At 47.4% G+C, this 17,411-nt stretch overlaps 2 protein-coding genes across 4 annotated transcripts; both read left to right on the forward strand.

Moving 5' to 3' along the window:
- The first annotated feature begins 148 nt into the window (after nucleotides 1-148).
- On the forward strand, nucleotides 149-14,377 carry LOC117966539 (ubiquitin conjugation factor E4 A-like). Of its 3 annotated transcripts, none has more exons than XM_059009573.1 (20): nucleotides 149-317; nucleotides 2,541-2,751; nucleotides 3,567-3,743; nucleotides 4,600-4,739; nucleotides 4,870-5,022; nucleotides 5,154-5,313; nucleotides 5,710-5,912; nucleotides 6,350-6,541; nucleotides 6,749-7,082; nucleotides 7,217-7,343; nucleotides 8,002-8,309; nucleotides 8,594-8,726; nucleotides 9,063-9,250; nucleotides 9,488-9,588; nucleotides 9,692-9,805; nucleotides 9,939-10,113; nucleotides 10,566-10,746; nucleotides 11,176-11,323; nucleotides 11,462-11,619; nucleotides 11,935-14,377. In XM_059009573.1, the coding sequence occupies exons 2-20, from the start codon at nucleotides 2,628-2,630 to the stop codon at nucleotides 12,068-12,070; spliced, it is 3,252 nt and encodes a 1,083-aa protein (XP_058865556.1). In that variant the 5' UTR covers nucleotides 149-317; nucleotides 2,541-2,627; the 3' UTR covers nucleotides 12,071-14,377. The 3 variants fall into 3 exon arrangements, with proteins under 3 accessions (XP_058865556.1, XP_058865555.1, XP_058865557.1); XM_059009572.1 differs by having other exon boundaries at nucleotides 149-279; XM_059009574.1 differs by having other exon boundaries at nucleotides 150-279; nucleotides 4,627-4,739.
- A 628-nt stretch (nucleotides 14,378-15,005) lies between these two features.
- On the forward strand, nucleotides 15,006-17,177 carry atp5l (ATP synthase, H+ transporting, mitochondrial F0 complex, subunit g). Its single transcript, XM_059009767.1, has 3 exons — nucleotides 15,006-15,200; nucleotides 16,083-16,243; nucleotides 16,961-17,177. Exons 1-3 carry the CDS (start codon nucleotides 15,137-15,139, stop codon nucleotides 17,057-17,059), a joined length of 324 nt encoding a protein of 107 aa, XP_058865750.1. The 5' UTR covers nucleotides 15,006-15,136; the 3' UTR covers nucleotides 17,060-17,177.
- Nucleotides 17,178-17,411: the final 234 nt, after the last annotated feature.

Genomic DNA, 17,411 nt, shown 5'->3' on the forward strand with positions numbered 1-17,411 from the left:
AAGCGTATGATTAGGTAGATCTCATCTGTAATGGTCTTACTATCAATGCTGGAGCTGCTTGAAACGTGCTCCAAAGTGTCTTTCTTTCCATGTTTTAAGTCGGCTGATTATTATAGGTCGACGCCCTTGTCCCTGCCCCTTTAAGACTGTCCCTGCCTCTTTTGCGTTCAGCCCTGTCCGTCCCTGCGTGATGACGTTTTGCTCGTTTGTTTGAGTCGTGAAGTGAGAGGACGTGTCTCCGACACGAAAGAGACGGTTTTGAAATAAAAAGACACTCGGGTAAGACGACGATGCCTGTATTGGAAGAATACTAATGCGTGGGTTATTAGGCTGGGTTTGAAATCTGTCCCCTTGATACTAGGTAGTGTGAGTTAACTCGGTGTCCCAGTATAATTAATGCAGTGTTTGTGTCCTGACTGGATGTCTTCTATACGCAGAATATTCAGGACAGATATTAATATGTTGTGGTTATTCTATTGGCAATAACATGATTGAGTCTTAAATATATATATATGCTTTTAATCGTCTTTAATGTAGGTGTCGTTTAGTGCAGAGAGAGCTATGATTGTCAATGCGTTTTAATTATCATTCACACCACGATCGATAACATTTATTCCACGATCGTTGACATTGTTAATAATGTAAGAGGCGCTTTATCTTACAGTGTTATCGATTACAGTTTGATTCTCTGTAATCGTCTTGTTTAATTCAATAAAAACTTACGTGATGACACAGAATATTTACCAAACGCCATTAGATTCGAATATGAAATTATAGTTTTATATAGATGTGAGGGAAGTGTCGTTTCTCATTCTAGTTCCACGTATGTATTTATTTATTTATTTATGTATTTATGTATTTGTAACGATAAATCTCCGTTTCATGTAACGTTCCCTGGTTTGAAAGCCAGTCGTAACTCGAAAAACACGTCTAAGATTTTGTCGATGGCCCGGTGCGTTCCCATGGTAATTCTCTAACAATCAGGGGTCACCTGCTTTATATAAATTAATTAAAAACATACGCATGACAACAGTAGGCTTCTGTTGGAGGATTTAATACTACTTATTAAATTGAGCTTTCTTCTCCGAGCAAAGGTGTACGCTGGGACAGACGATACAGTAGTCTTGTTGTGTTGCAGTCAGTTTGTGCATACCAGGTTACATAGACAGCACGCTTATCATGCTGTCAGATACAGTACTTTATATCCATTATAGGTGATGCAACAAAACACGGTAGTAACCCCTCACAATGGTTATACTGAATAAAATGTAGTTTTTATCAGATGCTTTATTTAATCATTTGAACCCGTCCTGAGTTTGAGAAGTATCCTCAATTAGGAATAATATTTCATTGTTAAGCTATGTATTCCTCTCCTATAGCTGCATGAAGATCTCCTTATAGAAACCCTACAGCCTCAAGTGTGAAGTGCGATCATTTCAGAGTAGATTTACTGAACCCCAGGACTGGGTGCAGCAGCAGCAGGTCTAGTGGAGTTTCTAACCCTGCTCAAACTCCTGGCTCCTGATCATTTCAATAATAGACTTCACTGAGTTCTGAACCCCAGGACTGGGTGCAGCAGCAGGTCTAGTGGAGTTTCTAACCCTGCTCAAACTCCTGGCTCCTGATCATTTTAATAATAGACTTCACTGAGTTCTGAACCCCAGGACTGGGTGCAGCAGCAGCAGGTCTAGTGGAGTTTCTAACCCTGCTCAAACTCCTGGCTCCTGATTAGTTTAATAATAGACTTCACTGAGTTCTGAACCCCAGGACTGGGTGCAGCAGCAGGTCTAGTGGAGTTTCTAACCCTTGCTGTTGCTGTGTGTCCCTGCCTGGCTCTATCTGATACTCAATTAGTGTTGATCTATGTGCTGCAGCAAGACCTGCTTTCTGTCTGGTTAACACGTGTGAGTGCACTGCAGTGGAGTAATGAACCCCAGTGTGGAAACATGTACTGCTGCCAAATACCAGTGTGCTGGTCTAGCTTTACACTTTGGGAGGCAGCTGGATTTGTAGTAGCTGGTCACACTTTGGGTTAGTTGTTAAGATGGCCGGGCTCTGAGTTACAGTTCCCCAGCTGTACAGCACAACTAAGCATTGCCCAAACATCAGTGGTTTTAATAAACAGATGAAATGAATTATTCGGATCCACTAGAAGAATACAACACAGAAGATGAGAAGACACCTGAGCCCCACTCATTGCAGTGCACAGTCTATCCTCTCTCCTCTTAAGTCATACAGCTAGATTACAACCTTCTGCTCCAGGACCAGTTATTCAGGTTAAATAGGTGTTTGTATCAGACTGTTAAAGTCTGATGAGCTGCTCACAACTTTATGAAGTGATGAGCTCAAGCAGCGGTGAACCACAATTACTGTTTATTTCTGCTCTTGAAGACAAACCCTAGGGATCTGTTTGGGTTTGCAGCTTGATAAGAAAAGCTTCTGAGCAAGATCTAAAACCGAGCTTGAAACTGTTTGGCCACAAGTTGCTTTCTAATGAGGCTGGTAGCAGGTTGCTTTCAAAGCTGTGCGGTGCTTCCCAGGTGTAGCTGTGAAGGAATCCCCACTCCCCCTCCTTGTCCTGTGCTGAGCAGACCCCAGGATCTGTATGCAGCTGCAGCCCCAGTGAGATGACAGATCAGGGGAATAATAATAACCAGAACCTGTCCCGGAACCCCTTCGCTGCACTCTTCAGCTCCGTCTCCGACGCCAAGGACTTCGCCTCTGTGCAGAAGCAGCCGCAGCCGCTCTCCTGTGAGTTTCTCTTATTATTGATAGTATTATTATTATTATTATTATTATTATTATTATTACTCCTCTTAGTAGCAGCTGTGTTAGCAGTAGTTGGAGTAGAGTATTAAAGTTAGCAAACCTGCTGTCCCTGGCTCCAACCACTCATATCAGCATCAGTGGTGCTCTGGAAAAGCTTGATATCCCACAATCGTGAGAGATCGCATATTTGTGGGTTGTAGAAAACTCCCATGGGGAAATGGGCAGCTGAACTGGACACTAACTCCTCTCTCCCCCCCTCTCCTCTCTCTCCCCTCTCCCCTCTCCCCTCTTTCCCCCCTCTCTCCTCCCCTCTCCCCTCTTTCCCCCCTCTCTCCTCCCCTCTCCCCTCTCCCCTCTCCCCTCTCCCCTCTCCCCTCTCTCCTCTCCCCTCCCCTCTCCTCTCTCCCCTCTCCTCTCTCCTCTCTCCTCTCTCCTCTCTCCTCTCTCCCCTCTCCTCTCTCTCCTCTCTCCTCTCTCTCCTCTCTCCCCTCTCCTCTCTCCCCTCTCCCCTCTCTCCTCTCCCCTCTTCCCCCCCCTCTCCTCTCTCTCCTCTCTCCTCTCCCCTCCCCTCTCCTCTCTCCTCTCTCCTCTCTCCCCTCTCCCCTCTCTCTTCTCCCCTCTCCCCTCCCCTCTCCTCTCTCCCCTCTCTTCCCTCTCCCCTCTCCTCTCTCCTCTCCCCTCCCCTCTCCCCTCTCTCCTCTCCCCTCCCCTCTCCCCTCTCCTCTCTCCTCTCTCCTCTCTCCCCTCCCCTCTCCTCTCTCTCCTCTTCCCTCTCCTCTCCCCTCTCCTGATTCCAGTGGATGACTCCAGAGGCAGTCAGGATGACTCTGATAACTCTGTGTCGGAGAGCGTCGATGAGAACGACGACTCCCTGGCGGAGATCAGTCGCTCGTTCCGCTCGCGGCAGGAGCTCTGTGAGCAGCTCAACATCAACCACATGATCCAGAGGATCTTCCTCCTCACCCTGGACAACAGTGAGTGCACACACCTGCAATCCATGCCAGACCGGGGCTCCATTCCAATTCCAGTTACAGCAGAATTCAACTGGGATCCATCAGTTATATTGTAGAATGACAGTTACGCCAAGGTCCAGCTCCAATGACAGCTGCAGTTACAATTGCACAATGCATTCCGAATTGCACAGCTGCACTTGTAGTTGAACCCAGTGCTGCGGTGAGCTGATGGGATCAGGCTGCAAGGCGGCTGGTAAACTTTTAACAGCAAGCACAACTCTCGAGGCGGTTCAGAGTCTGTCGTTAGATGACGTCAGAGAAGCTAATGAACGGAGATAGCTTGTCTTGCTTGCTGAATACACAGGGGTGCCTGCATCTCCTCGATCAGTAGTAATCACATCTGCTGTCCAAGCTTTCACTCTTCGATCAATATAAAGCAACATAAAACAATTTTAATTTCATTTATATATATATATATATATATATATATATATATATATATATATATATATATATATATATATATATATATATATATATATATATATATATATATAGACCTTTTTAAACAAGTTATTAAAAGCCAGCTATGTAGCATTACTGGAGTTTGTCAGTGTAGTAGTGCATTAGCCGAGATGAATGCGTGTGTCTTACTTGAGTTTCTCCACATTTACCTTCCTGATGAATGCTGGGGAAAGCAGAGTCTTGTCATCATAAATGCTGAATCTTATTAATGTGGGTTACCTGTGGAAATTACCTGAATGCAATATCTCAGCTCTTTATATATATATTGTGTGTTTTACATGTTGAATTACCTGCACGTACGTCCTTTTGTATAACTTTTTAATAAGAAATTAACAATAAAAAACCCCTTTAGCTGAGGCTTACTCTCCTGGCTGTGCAGGTGACCCCAGTCTGAAGGGGGGGAATGGGATCCCCCCACGCTGCATCTACCTGGAGGAGATGGCATCTGACCTGGACGGACAGGACTGGCTGGACATGGACAATATAGAGCAGGTGTGTGCACACGTACACACTCTCTCACACACACACACACACAGGCACTCGCCATGTTGAGACTGTCGACACAGTAAATGAATTGAATTTATAATGTGACTCTGAGCTCACTGTCAGTGTGTGTGCGCAGGCTCTGTTTAACAGAATGCTGTTGCCGGAGCCGGGGAATCACCTCATCAACATGACGTCATCGAGCGCGCTCAACCTGTCTGCGGACCGCGACGCGGGGGAGAAGCGGGCCGTGCCGTACCTCTTCTCCTGCTTCCAGAGAGCCAAGGAGGAGGTGAGAGCGGCTCTGCATTCCCTCCCATACAGAATCCACAGCTCTGGAGCTCACCTCCCAGCTCTCGGGCTGTGCAGTAACGGGACCGCGAGGGTCTGTGTTCTTCATTCTCTTCCTCTGCCGCCCCGCAGATCAAGAAGGTTCCTGAGAAGCTGCTGGCCTGCGCGGTGCGGTGTAAGAACCTGAGCGTGTTGAACGCACGCACCGTCCTGCTCACCCCGGAGATCTACGTGGGCCAGAACGTCTCCGAGCAGCTCCTCAACCTGCTGCTGGAGGCTGTCAGCGGAGGCTGTGAGTCACGGGGGCACTGCAACACACACACACGCAGCAGAGCTTTACATGTGTACAGAGAACTGCTCATCCAGCAGTCATGAAGCTTGCAAAGGATGTTCTTCAGCACAGTTATTGAGTTTAACAGTTGCACCAGCTGTCATAACTTGGTTATAGTCTTTACTAACTTTTACACTTTACCCCAGTAGCGGCTTTACATTTTAACTTTTAAGATGGTGAAGCCCGTATATTTATATTTTAAATGTTAGCTGTGAACTTGCATGAATTTCTGTGGAAAGTTACGTTGAATTGGCTTAAAACGTTCTTCGTTATTTTCTAATGGAAACCACAAGAATATGGTCTGCATCCCTGTCTGTTATGTGTAGTGTAACCCCGTCCCGTCTCTTCCCGTGACAGTGCTGGAGGAGGTGGGAGAGTTCCTGGACGAGGTCATCGCTGCCCTGCTGGCTGACCAGGAGGTGCAGACCTTCGGGGAGGTGATGGTGCCGCTGTTTGAGGTGATGCTGGGACGAGTGAAGGACCTGGACCTGTGCCAGCTGCTGCTCAACTCGTACCTGGACATCCTGGTGTACTTCAGCAAGCAGCCCGACATCGCCAGGGTGAGGGGAAGAGGGCGGGCACACAGAGACACTCCCCCAAGCACACAGAGACACTCCCCCAAGCACACAGAGACACTCCCCCAAGCACACAGAGACACTCCCCCAAGCACACAGAGACACTCCCCCAAGCACACAGAGACACCCACAATCACGCCCCCAAGCACACCGGGACACGCCCCCAAGCACACCGGGACACGACCCACAGCCACACACACACCAACAGACACTCCCACTAGCACATAGGCATACCCACAGAGACGAGAACACACACGGACACACCAGACCTCACTTGGAATACTGTTTTCCAGGTCCTCTCACAACACAAAAATGTCTGATTGATTGTGGTTGGCAGTTTGCGTGCACAGTATAGCGCTGCATCAGAGATTCTTCCTCTTGTGTTGATGTTTTGCACATGCCTTGCCTTTTCCCTTTCCCAGGTGTTTGTGGACTACATCCAGCCCAAAGACCCCAACAACGGCCTGCAGTACCAGAAGACTCTGCTAGGGGCAGTGCTGAACATCTCCTGCCTGCTCAAGACCCCCGGAGTGGTGGAGAGCCACGGCTACTTCCTTAACCCCTCGCGCTCCAGTCCACAGGAGACAAAGGTCCAGGAGTCCAATATTCACCAGGTAGGCAGACAGGTCACAGGAAGACAAAAACAACTGCGTCAGTTTAAGAACAGTCAGATATTTTGCTTCTTGTGCATTTCTAAACCCTTCATATAAGTGACTGGTCAGCTCTAGCTGGTCACGCTGGTCTCTGGGCAGTTCCAAGACTGAAGTAGGAACCAGCGTGTGTTTGTTTCTCTGACTTGCTCTCCCCTCCCCTCCCTGCAGTTCATGGCGCAGTTCCATGACAAGCTCTTCCAGATCCTGAAGAACCTGCTCCAGCTGTCTCCGGACACGCGGCACCGGCTGCTCACCTGGCTGGGGGGCTGCCTGCACGCCAACGCCGGCCGTGCCAAGATCTGGGCCAACCAGATGCCGGAAATCTTCTTCCAGATGTACGCCTCGGACGCCTTCTTCCTGAACCTGGGCGCCGCTCTGCTCCGGCTCTGCCAGCCGTTCTGCCGCCTCCGCTCCCCCAAACTGCTGACCTTCAACCCCACCTACTGCGCCCTCAAGGAGCTGAACGAGGAGGAGAGACGGAGCAGGAACGTGCATGTGAAAGGTATTCTCCGTTTAACCAATACTTCACCTTGTGTCTGTGTGAGTCAGATAGCGAAACACAGGGCGAGCAGTGCCTATGATAATGAAGAGGTGACCCATTTCATAGAGCTTTGTGTATTTCTTCATTGATCGCAGGTTTGGATAAAGAAACTACTTTGATACCAGCTCCCCAGAACCAGGAGCCAGAGTTTGCCCAGTCCTACAACCTCCTGACGGAGAACCTCATACTGACACAGTACGCCTTGCACCTGGGATTCCACAGGTAGCATCTGAATACAGACTCCTTAAAACTCCAAAGCACACTCTAAACACAGACCTCTCTCCACATGACGTTAATCAATCAAATCCCAGAGGAAACCACTGTCTGGATTAACACAGAGTTAAAGACTATCACTGGTTAGATTCTGAACAGTGACTATCTTAAATACCGCTATACTGTTCTTTAACATTGACCCAGCAGTATTATAGTACTATTCTTGTAAAGGCTTTGCATTGGTCAGAGATGGAAATAAGACTCCAGTTGCATAGTAGTCTGATCCATTCCGTGTTTACTGAGACACACCTGAGCTTGTTACCCATACACTGTAGCTAATCAAGCTCATAGTAAAACCTGGAGTGGGTGAACGTGCTATGCAATAGGAGTCTTATTTCCATCCCAGTTGATTTGTGTAAACGTAACCTATCAATTAAGGATAAACTCAGTGATTTCTATATAGAGTGATCAAGTGTCAGTGCCTGATTAGCTACCGAATACTAACACGCGGCCAGCATTAGTACACCGAATCGGAAAGCAGTGGTTTCAGCAGGCTGAGTGTATCCATGGCTGGCACAGTCTTGATTGCTGTATAAACCTCTGTAAACTCTTCTAAAGAGGCAGCTGGGCGCTGTCCTGCCCTGCTCTTTCCCTCCCTCCCCCCCAGGCTCCATGACCAGATGGTGAAGATGAACCAGTCCCTGCATCGGCTGCAGGGAGTGTGGAGGGAGGCGCAGCAGAGCGCCAGCCCCGCCTCGGAGCAGCTGCGGGAGCAGTTTGAGCGCCTCATGACCGTCTACCTGTCCACCAAGGCAGCCGCCACCGAGCCACACATGCTGCAGGGCTGCCTGAACCTGCAGGTGTCCACGGCCACGGTGCTGGTGCATTTCAGCCTGGGGGCCAGCGGGGTCGACTACACCCAGCTGACTTTCCCCTTGCCTGCCCTCGAGAACAGCCTGCTCTGCTACGTGCCAGGTACCCTGCAGCATTCACACTCTTCAACTACTCGCTAACTTACCTGCTAGCTTACTCAATTACTTACTAACTTGCTGTCTGGCAGATTAACAAACGTCCTTATTAACTTACTGACTAGCTTACCTTCTTACTCGTAACTATGTCTCCTGACTAGAGCGCAGTACTTACTTACTTGAGCTGGAGTGAACCATGTACAGAAAGTTTAAAAGAAGGGAACAGCCACATAAAGATGCAGAAAGAAAGTTAAAGCAAGACTCGATTGCTTGTCTCCTTCTCGGCTGCAGAGTTCTTTGCTGACAGCCTGGGGGATTTCTTCATCTTCCTGCGGAGGTTTGCGGACGAGGTGTTGGAGTCATCGGGCCCTTCTCTGGAGCAGATCCTTGACTTTGTCACGGTCTTCATGGGCAATGTGGAGAGGTAACACCCTGTCTGGATCAGGGGCGTGTTTGAATGAGAAGAGAATGTAGGAAGAGGGAATATTATGACGTCATCCAAGGCTGTGAGCTCGTGAGTGTATCTGGCAGATAAGCCTTGGCCCGTGTGGATCAGGTAGCTGTGTGTTGATGTGGCAGGCTTCGCCTAGCATTTCTCCATGCAAGGGTTTGATGTAAAAGGGTTTGAACAACTGTCCAATTCGAGTCGAGTCACATGCGAGTCCATGGGGATGTTGCAGTGGTGATGCAGTCATGCAGCAGTGATAAAGCTGGGGTGATGCAGTAATGACGCTGGGTGTCTTTGGTTGTCCCTTGGCAGGCTGAAGAACCCTCACCTGCGTGCCAAGCTGGCGGAGGTGCTGGAGGCGGTGATGCCTCACCTGGAGCAGGTGCCTGGCCCCGCCCAGTCCAGCATGTTCCAGAGAGAGCGAGCCTTCTGCACCTACCAGCATGCTGCACAGCTGGCTGAGGCGCTCATCACAGTCTTCGTGGACATTGAGTTCACAGGTAATGCCAGACTCCTTTATACAGCAGCAGTGAAGAATCCCATTGCACAGCAGTTGAGGCAGTCCAGGTTTTACAGTGTGCTTAATAAGTCCCACCTGAACTTGTGACCTACAATTGGTGACTTGTGGGGATGCCAGAATGAACCAACTTTGTCCTGAAGCTGAGTCATGCAAAGTACAGCTGAAATTCTACATGGCTTTCTAAACGTTTGCACCACTCAATATTTCTTGCTTCCAGGAGACCCTCATCAGTTTGAGCAGAAGTTCAATTACCGGCGGCCCATGTACCCGATCCTGAAATATATGTGGGGGAAGGACAGCTACAGGGAGAGCATCAAGGTGAGAGCCCGTCTGTACTGTGCAGTGCTACAGTGTTCGCGCGGCCTGGCTGGTGCAGACGTGGGGTTTATAATGGCGTGTGACGTGTTCCCTGTCCTCTCAGAGCCTGGCTCGGTACGCCTCGGAGAATCTGGAGGCCATGAACCCACCCCTCTTTCTGCGATTCCTCAACCTACTCATGAACGACGCTATCTTCCTGTTGGATGAAGCCATCCAGGTACGACTGATAGAGGCTAGTGAAGTAGAGCTCCCGTTGCACAGCACTTTGATCCATTCCAGGTAGAAGGCTGATTTTCAGACTTCTTTCTCATTAAGGAATCTGTGTCCTCTCCTCTCCTCTCCTCTTCCAGTACCTGAGCAAGATCAAAGTCCTGCAGATCGAGCGGGACCGCGGGGAGTGGGACTCGCTGACTCCCGACGCTCGCAGAGAGAAGGAGTCCAGCCTCCAGATGTTCGGGCAGCTGGCGCGATTCCACAACATCATGTCGAACGAGACCATCGGGACCCTGGCCTTCCTCACCTCAGGTGAGACCTGGCCACTGCAGACCTGAGGCTCCCAGGCTGTACTCCAGCACTGCTTCAGCCACTTCCTTCTGACACCTCTCTGGAGCTTGGAGCCTCTCTACCCCTACGCCAGGCAGACCCTGAAGTAGTAAATGATGTCATTTCACCCGTTCACCCTGGAGTGGAGTGGCCCTCCAGGACTGTGATTGGATATCCCTGCCCTGCGCTCTCTCTGTCTGCTGCTCTTCAGCTTTCCCTCACACCCTCACAGCTTTGAAACAGCTTCTCAGGGCCACTGCTCCACCCCATGACTGCTCCACATCTTGGCTATCAAATGTGTTCAAACTCTAAACACGGTTTCCTTTAAGCATTGCTATTAATAAGCTTTTGGGTAATGGAAAAAAGAATGCACACGCAACAGAAAGCCCAATAAAGACGATGTGTTTTTAGTTTTTTTGTCGGCTGTGTTTCAGAGATAAAGTGTCTGTTCGCGCACCCCTTCCTGGCAGAGAGGATCATCTCCATGCTCAACTATTTCCTGCAGCACCTGGTGGGGCCCAAGATGGGCGCGCTCAAGGTAAAGGACTTCACCGAGTTTGACTTCAAGCCCCAGCAGCTCGTCTCTGACATCTGCACCATCTACCTGAATCTGGGGTAAGAGACCAGACCTTTCTCTCCAGACCTTTCTCTCCTTGCATTATTGATAGCGCTGGCACGAACGTGAGTTTTGCAGGATCCGTCCCAACTTTAAAAGAGTGCTCTTCAATTCTGAATTAGCTAGAAAACCTGGAAAAGTATAATGCCGTATTTTGTCAGAAGCACATTTAAGAAACAACTCACAAGTCCCATAATTAATGAGCTGGTTTATTAGGGTTTCTTTTTATTGTGTGTGTTTTTACTATCTGGGAGAATTAAAAAAAACCTGCTAACGATAGTTTGGAGTAAATATCTTTGAGAATCTAACGCACAGTGTACTATTTTCACATGTTTCTCGATTGCTTGAAAAAATCTCGGTGAGGTTTGTCCTGCCTGGACAGCCTTTCTGATTCACACTGTGCTTGTAACCTGTGTTCCCTGTCCCAGAAACGAGGAGAATTTCTGTTCCACGGTCCCCAAGGACGGGCGCTCCTACTCCCCCAGGCTGTTTGCGCAGATGGTACGTGTCCTCAAGAAGATCAACAAGCCGGGCAACATGATCGTCTCCTTCAGCCAGCTGGCCGACAAGATCAAGGTGAGCGCGGCAGTCAGTTTCTTTCCCCTCTCAGTCCCTTGCAGAAATAAGGGACCCCTGAGGTCGGGTGCAGGTTTTACTCTGAGATTAGCTGGTCTGATTGTTGCTCTCTTGCTTTCTTTCCTCGCTCCTTCTTAGTCCCTGGCAGACCAGCAGCTGCAGGATGAGGAGACGTACGCGGACGCCCCAGATGAGTTCCTCGACCCCATCATGAGCACCCTGATGCTAGACCCAGTCCTGCTGCCCTCCTCCCGGGTCACTGTGGACCGCTCCACCATCGCCAGGCACCTGCTCAGGTCTGACTGCCTGCCTGCCTGCCTGCCTGTCTGTCTGTCTGTCCGCAGTTAGTGTGGAGAGTGTGTGCGCTGTTCCCATAGGGCTTGCAATGTTGGCTGTTGTGGCTGTACTGAGTCTAAGCTTTGAGTTTCTCCTTTCTCACACACTCCAGTATGGTTATACTAACTGTTGGGGGTTCCATAGGGGATTCTATAAGGAGGGGTTATACTGTGCAGGGAGTGGCAGTCTCCTGTCTCCAGTAGAAGAGCTAGTGGAGCTAACAGCATTGTGCTTCTCTCTCTCCCCCTCCTCTCATTCTGTGTGTGTGCGTGCAGTGACCAGACTGACCCGTTCAGCCGCAGTCCTCTCACCATGGACCAGATCAGAAGCAACACAGAGCTGAAGGAGAGGATCCAGCAGTGGCTGGCGGAGCGCAAACAGAAGAGGCTGCAGACAGGGCAGAGCGCGTAGGACACTGCGACTGCATTCAGCCCTGCTGCGTCTGTGTGTGTGTGTGTGTGTGTGCGTGTGTGTGTACAGTGTCACTGCAGATGGGTAACGGCACACACATGCATAGCACTGCACACACCTGCTATCGGCGGGATTGTGGCCTGTCTGGTTTTGATCTGCCTGGTCCTCAGTTGTTTTGAAGGAATGCTTGTCGGAGGGTTATTTCCTGAAGGGGGAGGGAATGCCCGATCCTCACCATGTCCTCCATATGCTGAACATTGCTGCCCCGTTCGTCTGCGTCGTGCAGAGAGCACACCCTGATAGTCCGCAGCTGGAGCTTTTAAAGCATTATACAGTAATTGCGAATCTGCCTGGATTGCACCAACTACTTAGGGGTAGTCTTGGGATAGCCTCGGGTAGGTGGGTGATGTAATGCAGGATGATTTCAGAATGCTGTATGCAGCTCTAAAAAAAGAAGAATCATCTAGCAGTGGCAGGATATAGATTAATCAGATCAACCCCGTGAGTTTTATTGCATCCTCTGTACATCCACACCATGCAAACCTGCACACCTCCACTGTTCTTATCTCACTGTAAATACAGCTGCAAAATAACAGTGCAGAAAATAGCAAAAAAACTAAAACGGAAGCAAAGCACAATGGGCTGCATCCAGTATGGGTTGGATAAACAAACAAACCCCCAGGTTCAGAGAGGACCACACAGCGGTGCGTTCCTCCAGTAACACTCAAACACGCACACACGCACGCACCTACACACAAGGACCTGAACTAAACCAATCGGCCCCACCCTGTATATATGCAGAGTTGCTTACATCATCTCAGTTCAAGCTGCTGTGTTCACACACACAGGGATTGGGAATTCAGTAAATAATCCGGCTCTTGCTGCTTCACCCGATGGAGTCATTGCTGGCGCTTGCTTCCAGGACTCCCTTGTGAATGAGATGCATATCTCTGTGGGTTCATTTGTAAAGGAGTGTTTTTTTTTTAATTGACAGTGAGGGGCATCTGGATTGTCTCGCATGATCCCATGTTCTGGAGCTGGGACTAGAACCATTTTCTATTGGCGATCAGGCTAATTGTGCCATCCTTTAAAAAAAAAAAAAAAAAAAAAGTTATTTACTGCAACCCGACTGGTTTGTTAAATTGGGATTGGTAGTTAGGTGAGTGTTTTTTTTCTTAAAACTAACAGTAGAGGTTACATTGCACACGACATTGATTTATTTATTTAACCCTCTAGTAATAGTTTACTGGTTCTTTTTTCTTTTTCGGGTTTGCGTTTTGAAAACTGCTGTGTCTGTACACAATGGTTTTTATTATTAGAATAATAAAAAAATGCCAGAACAAAAAATATATCTATAATTTAGATATGTTCTCGAGTGTATGGAAATAATGAGATTGATGAATGGGGCAGATAATGGCAAACCAACACTTGTTTTTATGGTAGAGTTTCTGCACCAGGATGGTTGTATACCATTTCAAATCTTTTTTCACCATTCGGCTCTTCTTTCAGGCTGGAGTATCTTGCTGGGGTCGCTGTGGGCTCACAACCTGAATCTACCTAGAAGAATATCCAGGGGAGAGCTAATTTAATAGTCTAACCCGCGGTATGTCTTAACGCTGCTACCGTTAACTCCATTAGCATCCCTAAAGACTAAAGCACATTGAAATGAGGCTCGCGAAACAGAAAGATTGAGGCTGGCTGTATTAAGATCCACCACTCTTAAGATTGATTGAATTCGAACCCAGGTTCTCAAGAATCTGAAAACCATTTGTTCGGTTACAGTATGGGGCTGTGATGGAGAGAAACTGGAGTGGTTTAGTTCAAGAGGGGAGATTCATTGAAAACGTGCAGTGAGTCATGAAGATTGGACTACGGGCAAGCATCTCTACAGAACTACAGTTCAGTGACTGCTTCCCTTGCAGGTCCGAAATCCAAAGGCACAGTTTGAACATTATCTTGTCAGTCCAGCAGCTCGCTGACCTGCCTGCTGCCAGAGAGCTTGTACACACCTGATGTGTTTTAAGAGTTGCCTTTGGAGAGAAGCTGTGTGCTGCATTTTGAGCTGTGGGTTCATTCTGTCCTCGTGTTATTGCTTGCTGCTGCTGTTGTATCGCGCACCAAAGTAAGCAAAGCATAGCGTGCAAGCAAAGGACAATACTGACAAAATAAGAAGCCGGTATGATTGATTAAGTGAATCCACACCAACTGTTTAAAACAATGGAAAACTGTACAAATCTAAGAATTGTAAAAAGTATAACGTGTGTATTTTTAAGATGATTTTAATAAACCTGAAACCAATCACTTCAAGCTTCTGTGTGTTTTTATGTATATATATATATATATATATATATATATATATATATATATATATATATATATATATATATATATATATATATATATAATTAGTTGGAAGCCTCCCCCTTTCTTTAAATTTTAAATGAAGTTTGTGAATGTGGTGCTCTTGGAAAAGAGGGTCACGCAGTTTGAGAGTGAACCAGGCTTTACTGTGTAAGACGCCATTGCAGAGCAGTTGGGTCAGGTTTTGCAGAGTTTAGGTAGGGGGGCCAGTGCATTCAGTAGTCTTGTAGTCAGACACGCCGCAGTATACCTCTCTGATAGTAACGTGGGATATTAGCGGAATCGTTTTTATAGAATAGACGCTTTCAGGATTTCACATGAATATTAAAACGGAATGTTTCGACAGCATTCTGCAGAGGCGCTTGTTTCATAGCAACAACTGGAGTGTCATTTTCTACATAGGTGTTCATCACAATGCCTTTTAAGATGCATAAAATGGTGTTCATTTCTCAATTATTTTGAAACTGAATCATTTTGAATGGTGAGAATAACTGCCATCGTGAGGATTTGACGCGGAAGCCGTTGGCCCCCGTGTGATGTCAACTTGATTGATATAAAAAGATAGCGTGCGGGTCTGGAGCAGGCACTCGAGCAGACAGCAGCGAGCCGGGGTCCTGAGGGTGGAGGTGACATTCAGTCCTGTGCGGAGTCGAGTCGGTAAAGAGGAGTGCGGTTAAGAGCAAATACAGTTATTACAGAGACAGAATGGCACAGGCAGCGCAGAAACTCATCCAGACCGTAGTTACCAAGACGCCGCAACTCATCAGCGGTGAGCTGTTTATTCCAAAAGGATATATTTAGTGTGTCTGTCTACAAACACGGTGCCCTTTTGCAGCAGTGTCGGTTCAGTAGTGTTACTTAGGCCGTAAGTAACCGGGGAGGAAACTGAGAAAAACCAAACAGGATGCAAAAACAAAAAGAAAATAAGGGGTGCTTAGTGCGTCGTTACCCGTTTTATTTGCACCTTCAAATTAAACTGCGTGTGCATAATTTAAACTAGGTGGTATGTGTTGCACTTGAAGTGAACTGAACCCGAATGCGGCACTCTTCATCCCGGTTTAGAATGAATACAAATGTGATTGTGTTGTAAATAGGTATTGTGAAGGCTTGCCAATATTTAAAACGGCAAATTCAGGTACTGACGTGAAAGAGTTTCATTCTTAATATTGTCCTATCAGTTCAGACCTACGGTAGACGTTTGTATGTTTGTTTGTATATATATATATATATATATATATATATATATTAGTGTGTGTGCAACAGGATCCTACTTTTGATTTATTTTTTTACAGCAGGGTGAAATCAGCTTGCTCCAAGGTTACAGGGTCCTGTAGTTTGAGGTCTCAGATGTGATCAAAATATCTCCTGGTTGGTTCCTAGCTCTTGGATCTTAACCCCCAGGGCTTGCTGTAGCTCCATTGCTTCCAGTGGCGCTTGTTCTGGATTTAGGTGTACAGTGTTATCAATGTCTGTGTGTTTAACATTTAACTGCTGTATGGACTCTCGTTCTGTAACGCAGTCTTGTATAAAAAATAAACAAACCCTGAATTAACAAGTGTTCTGGGTCATCTGTAGTTTATGGTGTTCCCACTTTTCCTGAGCAGAATTTACTGTAATGCTTTATAAATGTATTCTCATATTTTTTTTGCAGGTGCCGTGACCTACTCCCGACCTCGCCTGGCGACCTTCTGGCACTACGCCCGGGTCGAACTGGTCCCTCCATCCCCGGCTGAGATCCCCAAGGCCATCGAGGGTGTGAAGGGGATGGTCAAGGCCTTTCAGACAGGCCGGCTCTCCCAGATCACAGTCAAGGTACCAAAAGCCAGACGCGTGACGACCACAACGCCTTGGGGTTTTGTACAGTAAAATAAAGAAGAAAAGGAGGAGGAGGAGGATATGCAGACATTGGCTTTGCAGTGTGACCCTGATTTATCCATGATGGTTAAAGATAAATTGCACAGGGGACCTAACAGTTCAGGAGATGCCTGGCCAGGAGACATGTGTTGCTTTGTTGGGCTGAATAAGGGTTTTAATGAGTTTTTAAATACAGGTGTATTGTTCTTTAGAGGCTGTAATGTCCAGTGCCTGTATTTGGTACGGTAAGTCATAAAGCTAGATGAAATCACAGAAGATGTGTATGCCTAGAGCTGTAGCATAGTTGGACACACTGTGCATCTCTTGTAGAGGTCACATTGCAGATTCATTTCACCGTCAAACAGCTATGCAAAGCGATTTGTATTTTTTTAGTGTTTTTTGTTCAAGCCAGGTCTGTTCTTGAATTCTGACTTGCTCTTCATACTTTTGGTTTTTGGGCACCAGTAGGTCAAGGATGCTAGTGCTACTGTGCTTGGGTTATATCAACAGCAGCAACAACCAGACATCCTCAGGTTACAGGTGGCACCAGTGCAGACCTGCTTTTATTAAAGTATTTAATAAGGGGGTTTGGCACATCTTGCAAGCCTGTGCACTCAGATAAGGAAGCCTGCTTCTACTTTCCTTACTCCCTGTCTTGTTTGTTTGTGTCCCCAGGATGCCGTGAGGAATGGTCTGGTCGCCACAGAGGTGCTGATGTGGTTTTACATTGGGGAGGTCATCGGCAGAGGCAGCCTTATCGGATACAACGTATGAAGAGGACCCTGTTCTGTGTAGACTTGTGATGCTGCTGTGTTTGGAGCTGGGCTTTGTACATGCTGTAATGTACGTAGGTCGTGTTTGACTTGCAATCCAATAAAATCATTTAAAGACAGTATTGTCTGCTGAAGTCTCTTTGCCTGCAGCTTGCGATGTACTGTACCATTACACTGATTGTAATCATCTGTTTGTGTGTCTGTGTCTTTGATGGGTTTAAATTTAAACACATTCCTTTTCATGTTTCACGTTCCAGGGGAAAACAAGCTGGAAGTCAGACTTCCCAAAGGAACCACTATCTTATAAAGTGAGCAATCTCGAACTATGTTTCTACTGCCTGGACCCTAGAGTG

The sequence above is a fragment of the Acipenser ruthenus genome, chromosome 39 (genome assembly GCF_902713425.1).
Source record: "Acipenser ruthenus chromosome 39, fAciRut3.2 maternal haplotype, whole genome shotgun sequence".
Lineage (NCBI taxonomy): Eukaryota > Metazoa > Chordata > Actinopteri > Acipenseriformes > Acipenseridae > Acipenser > Acipenser ruthenus.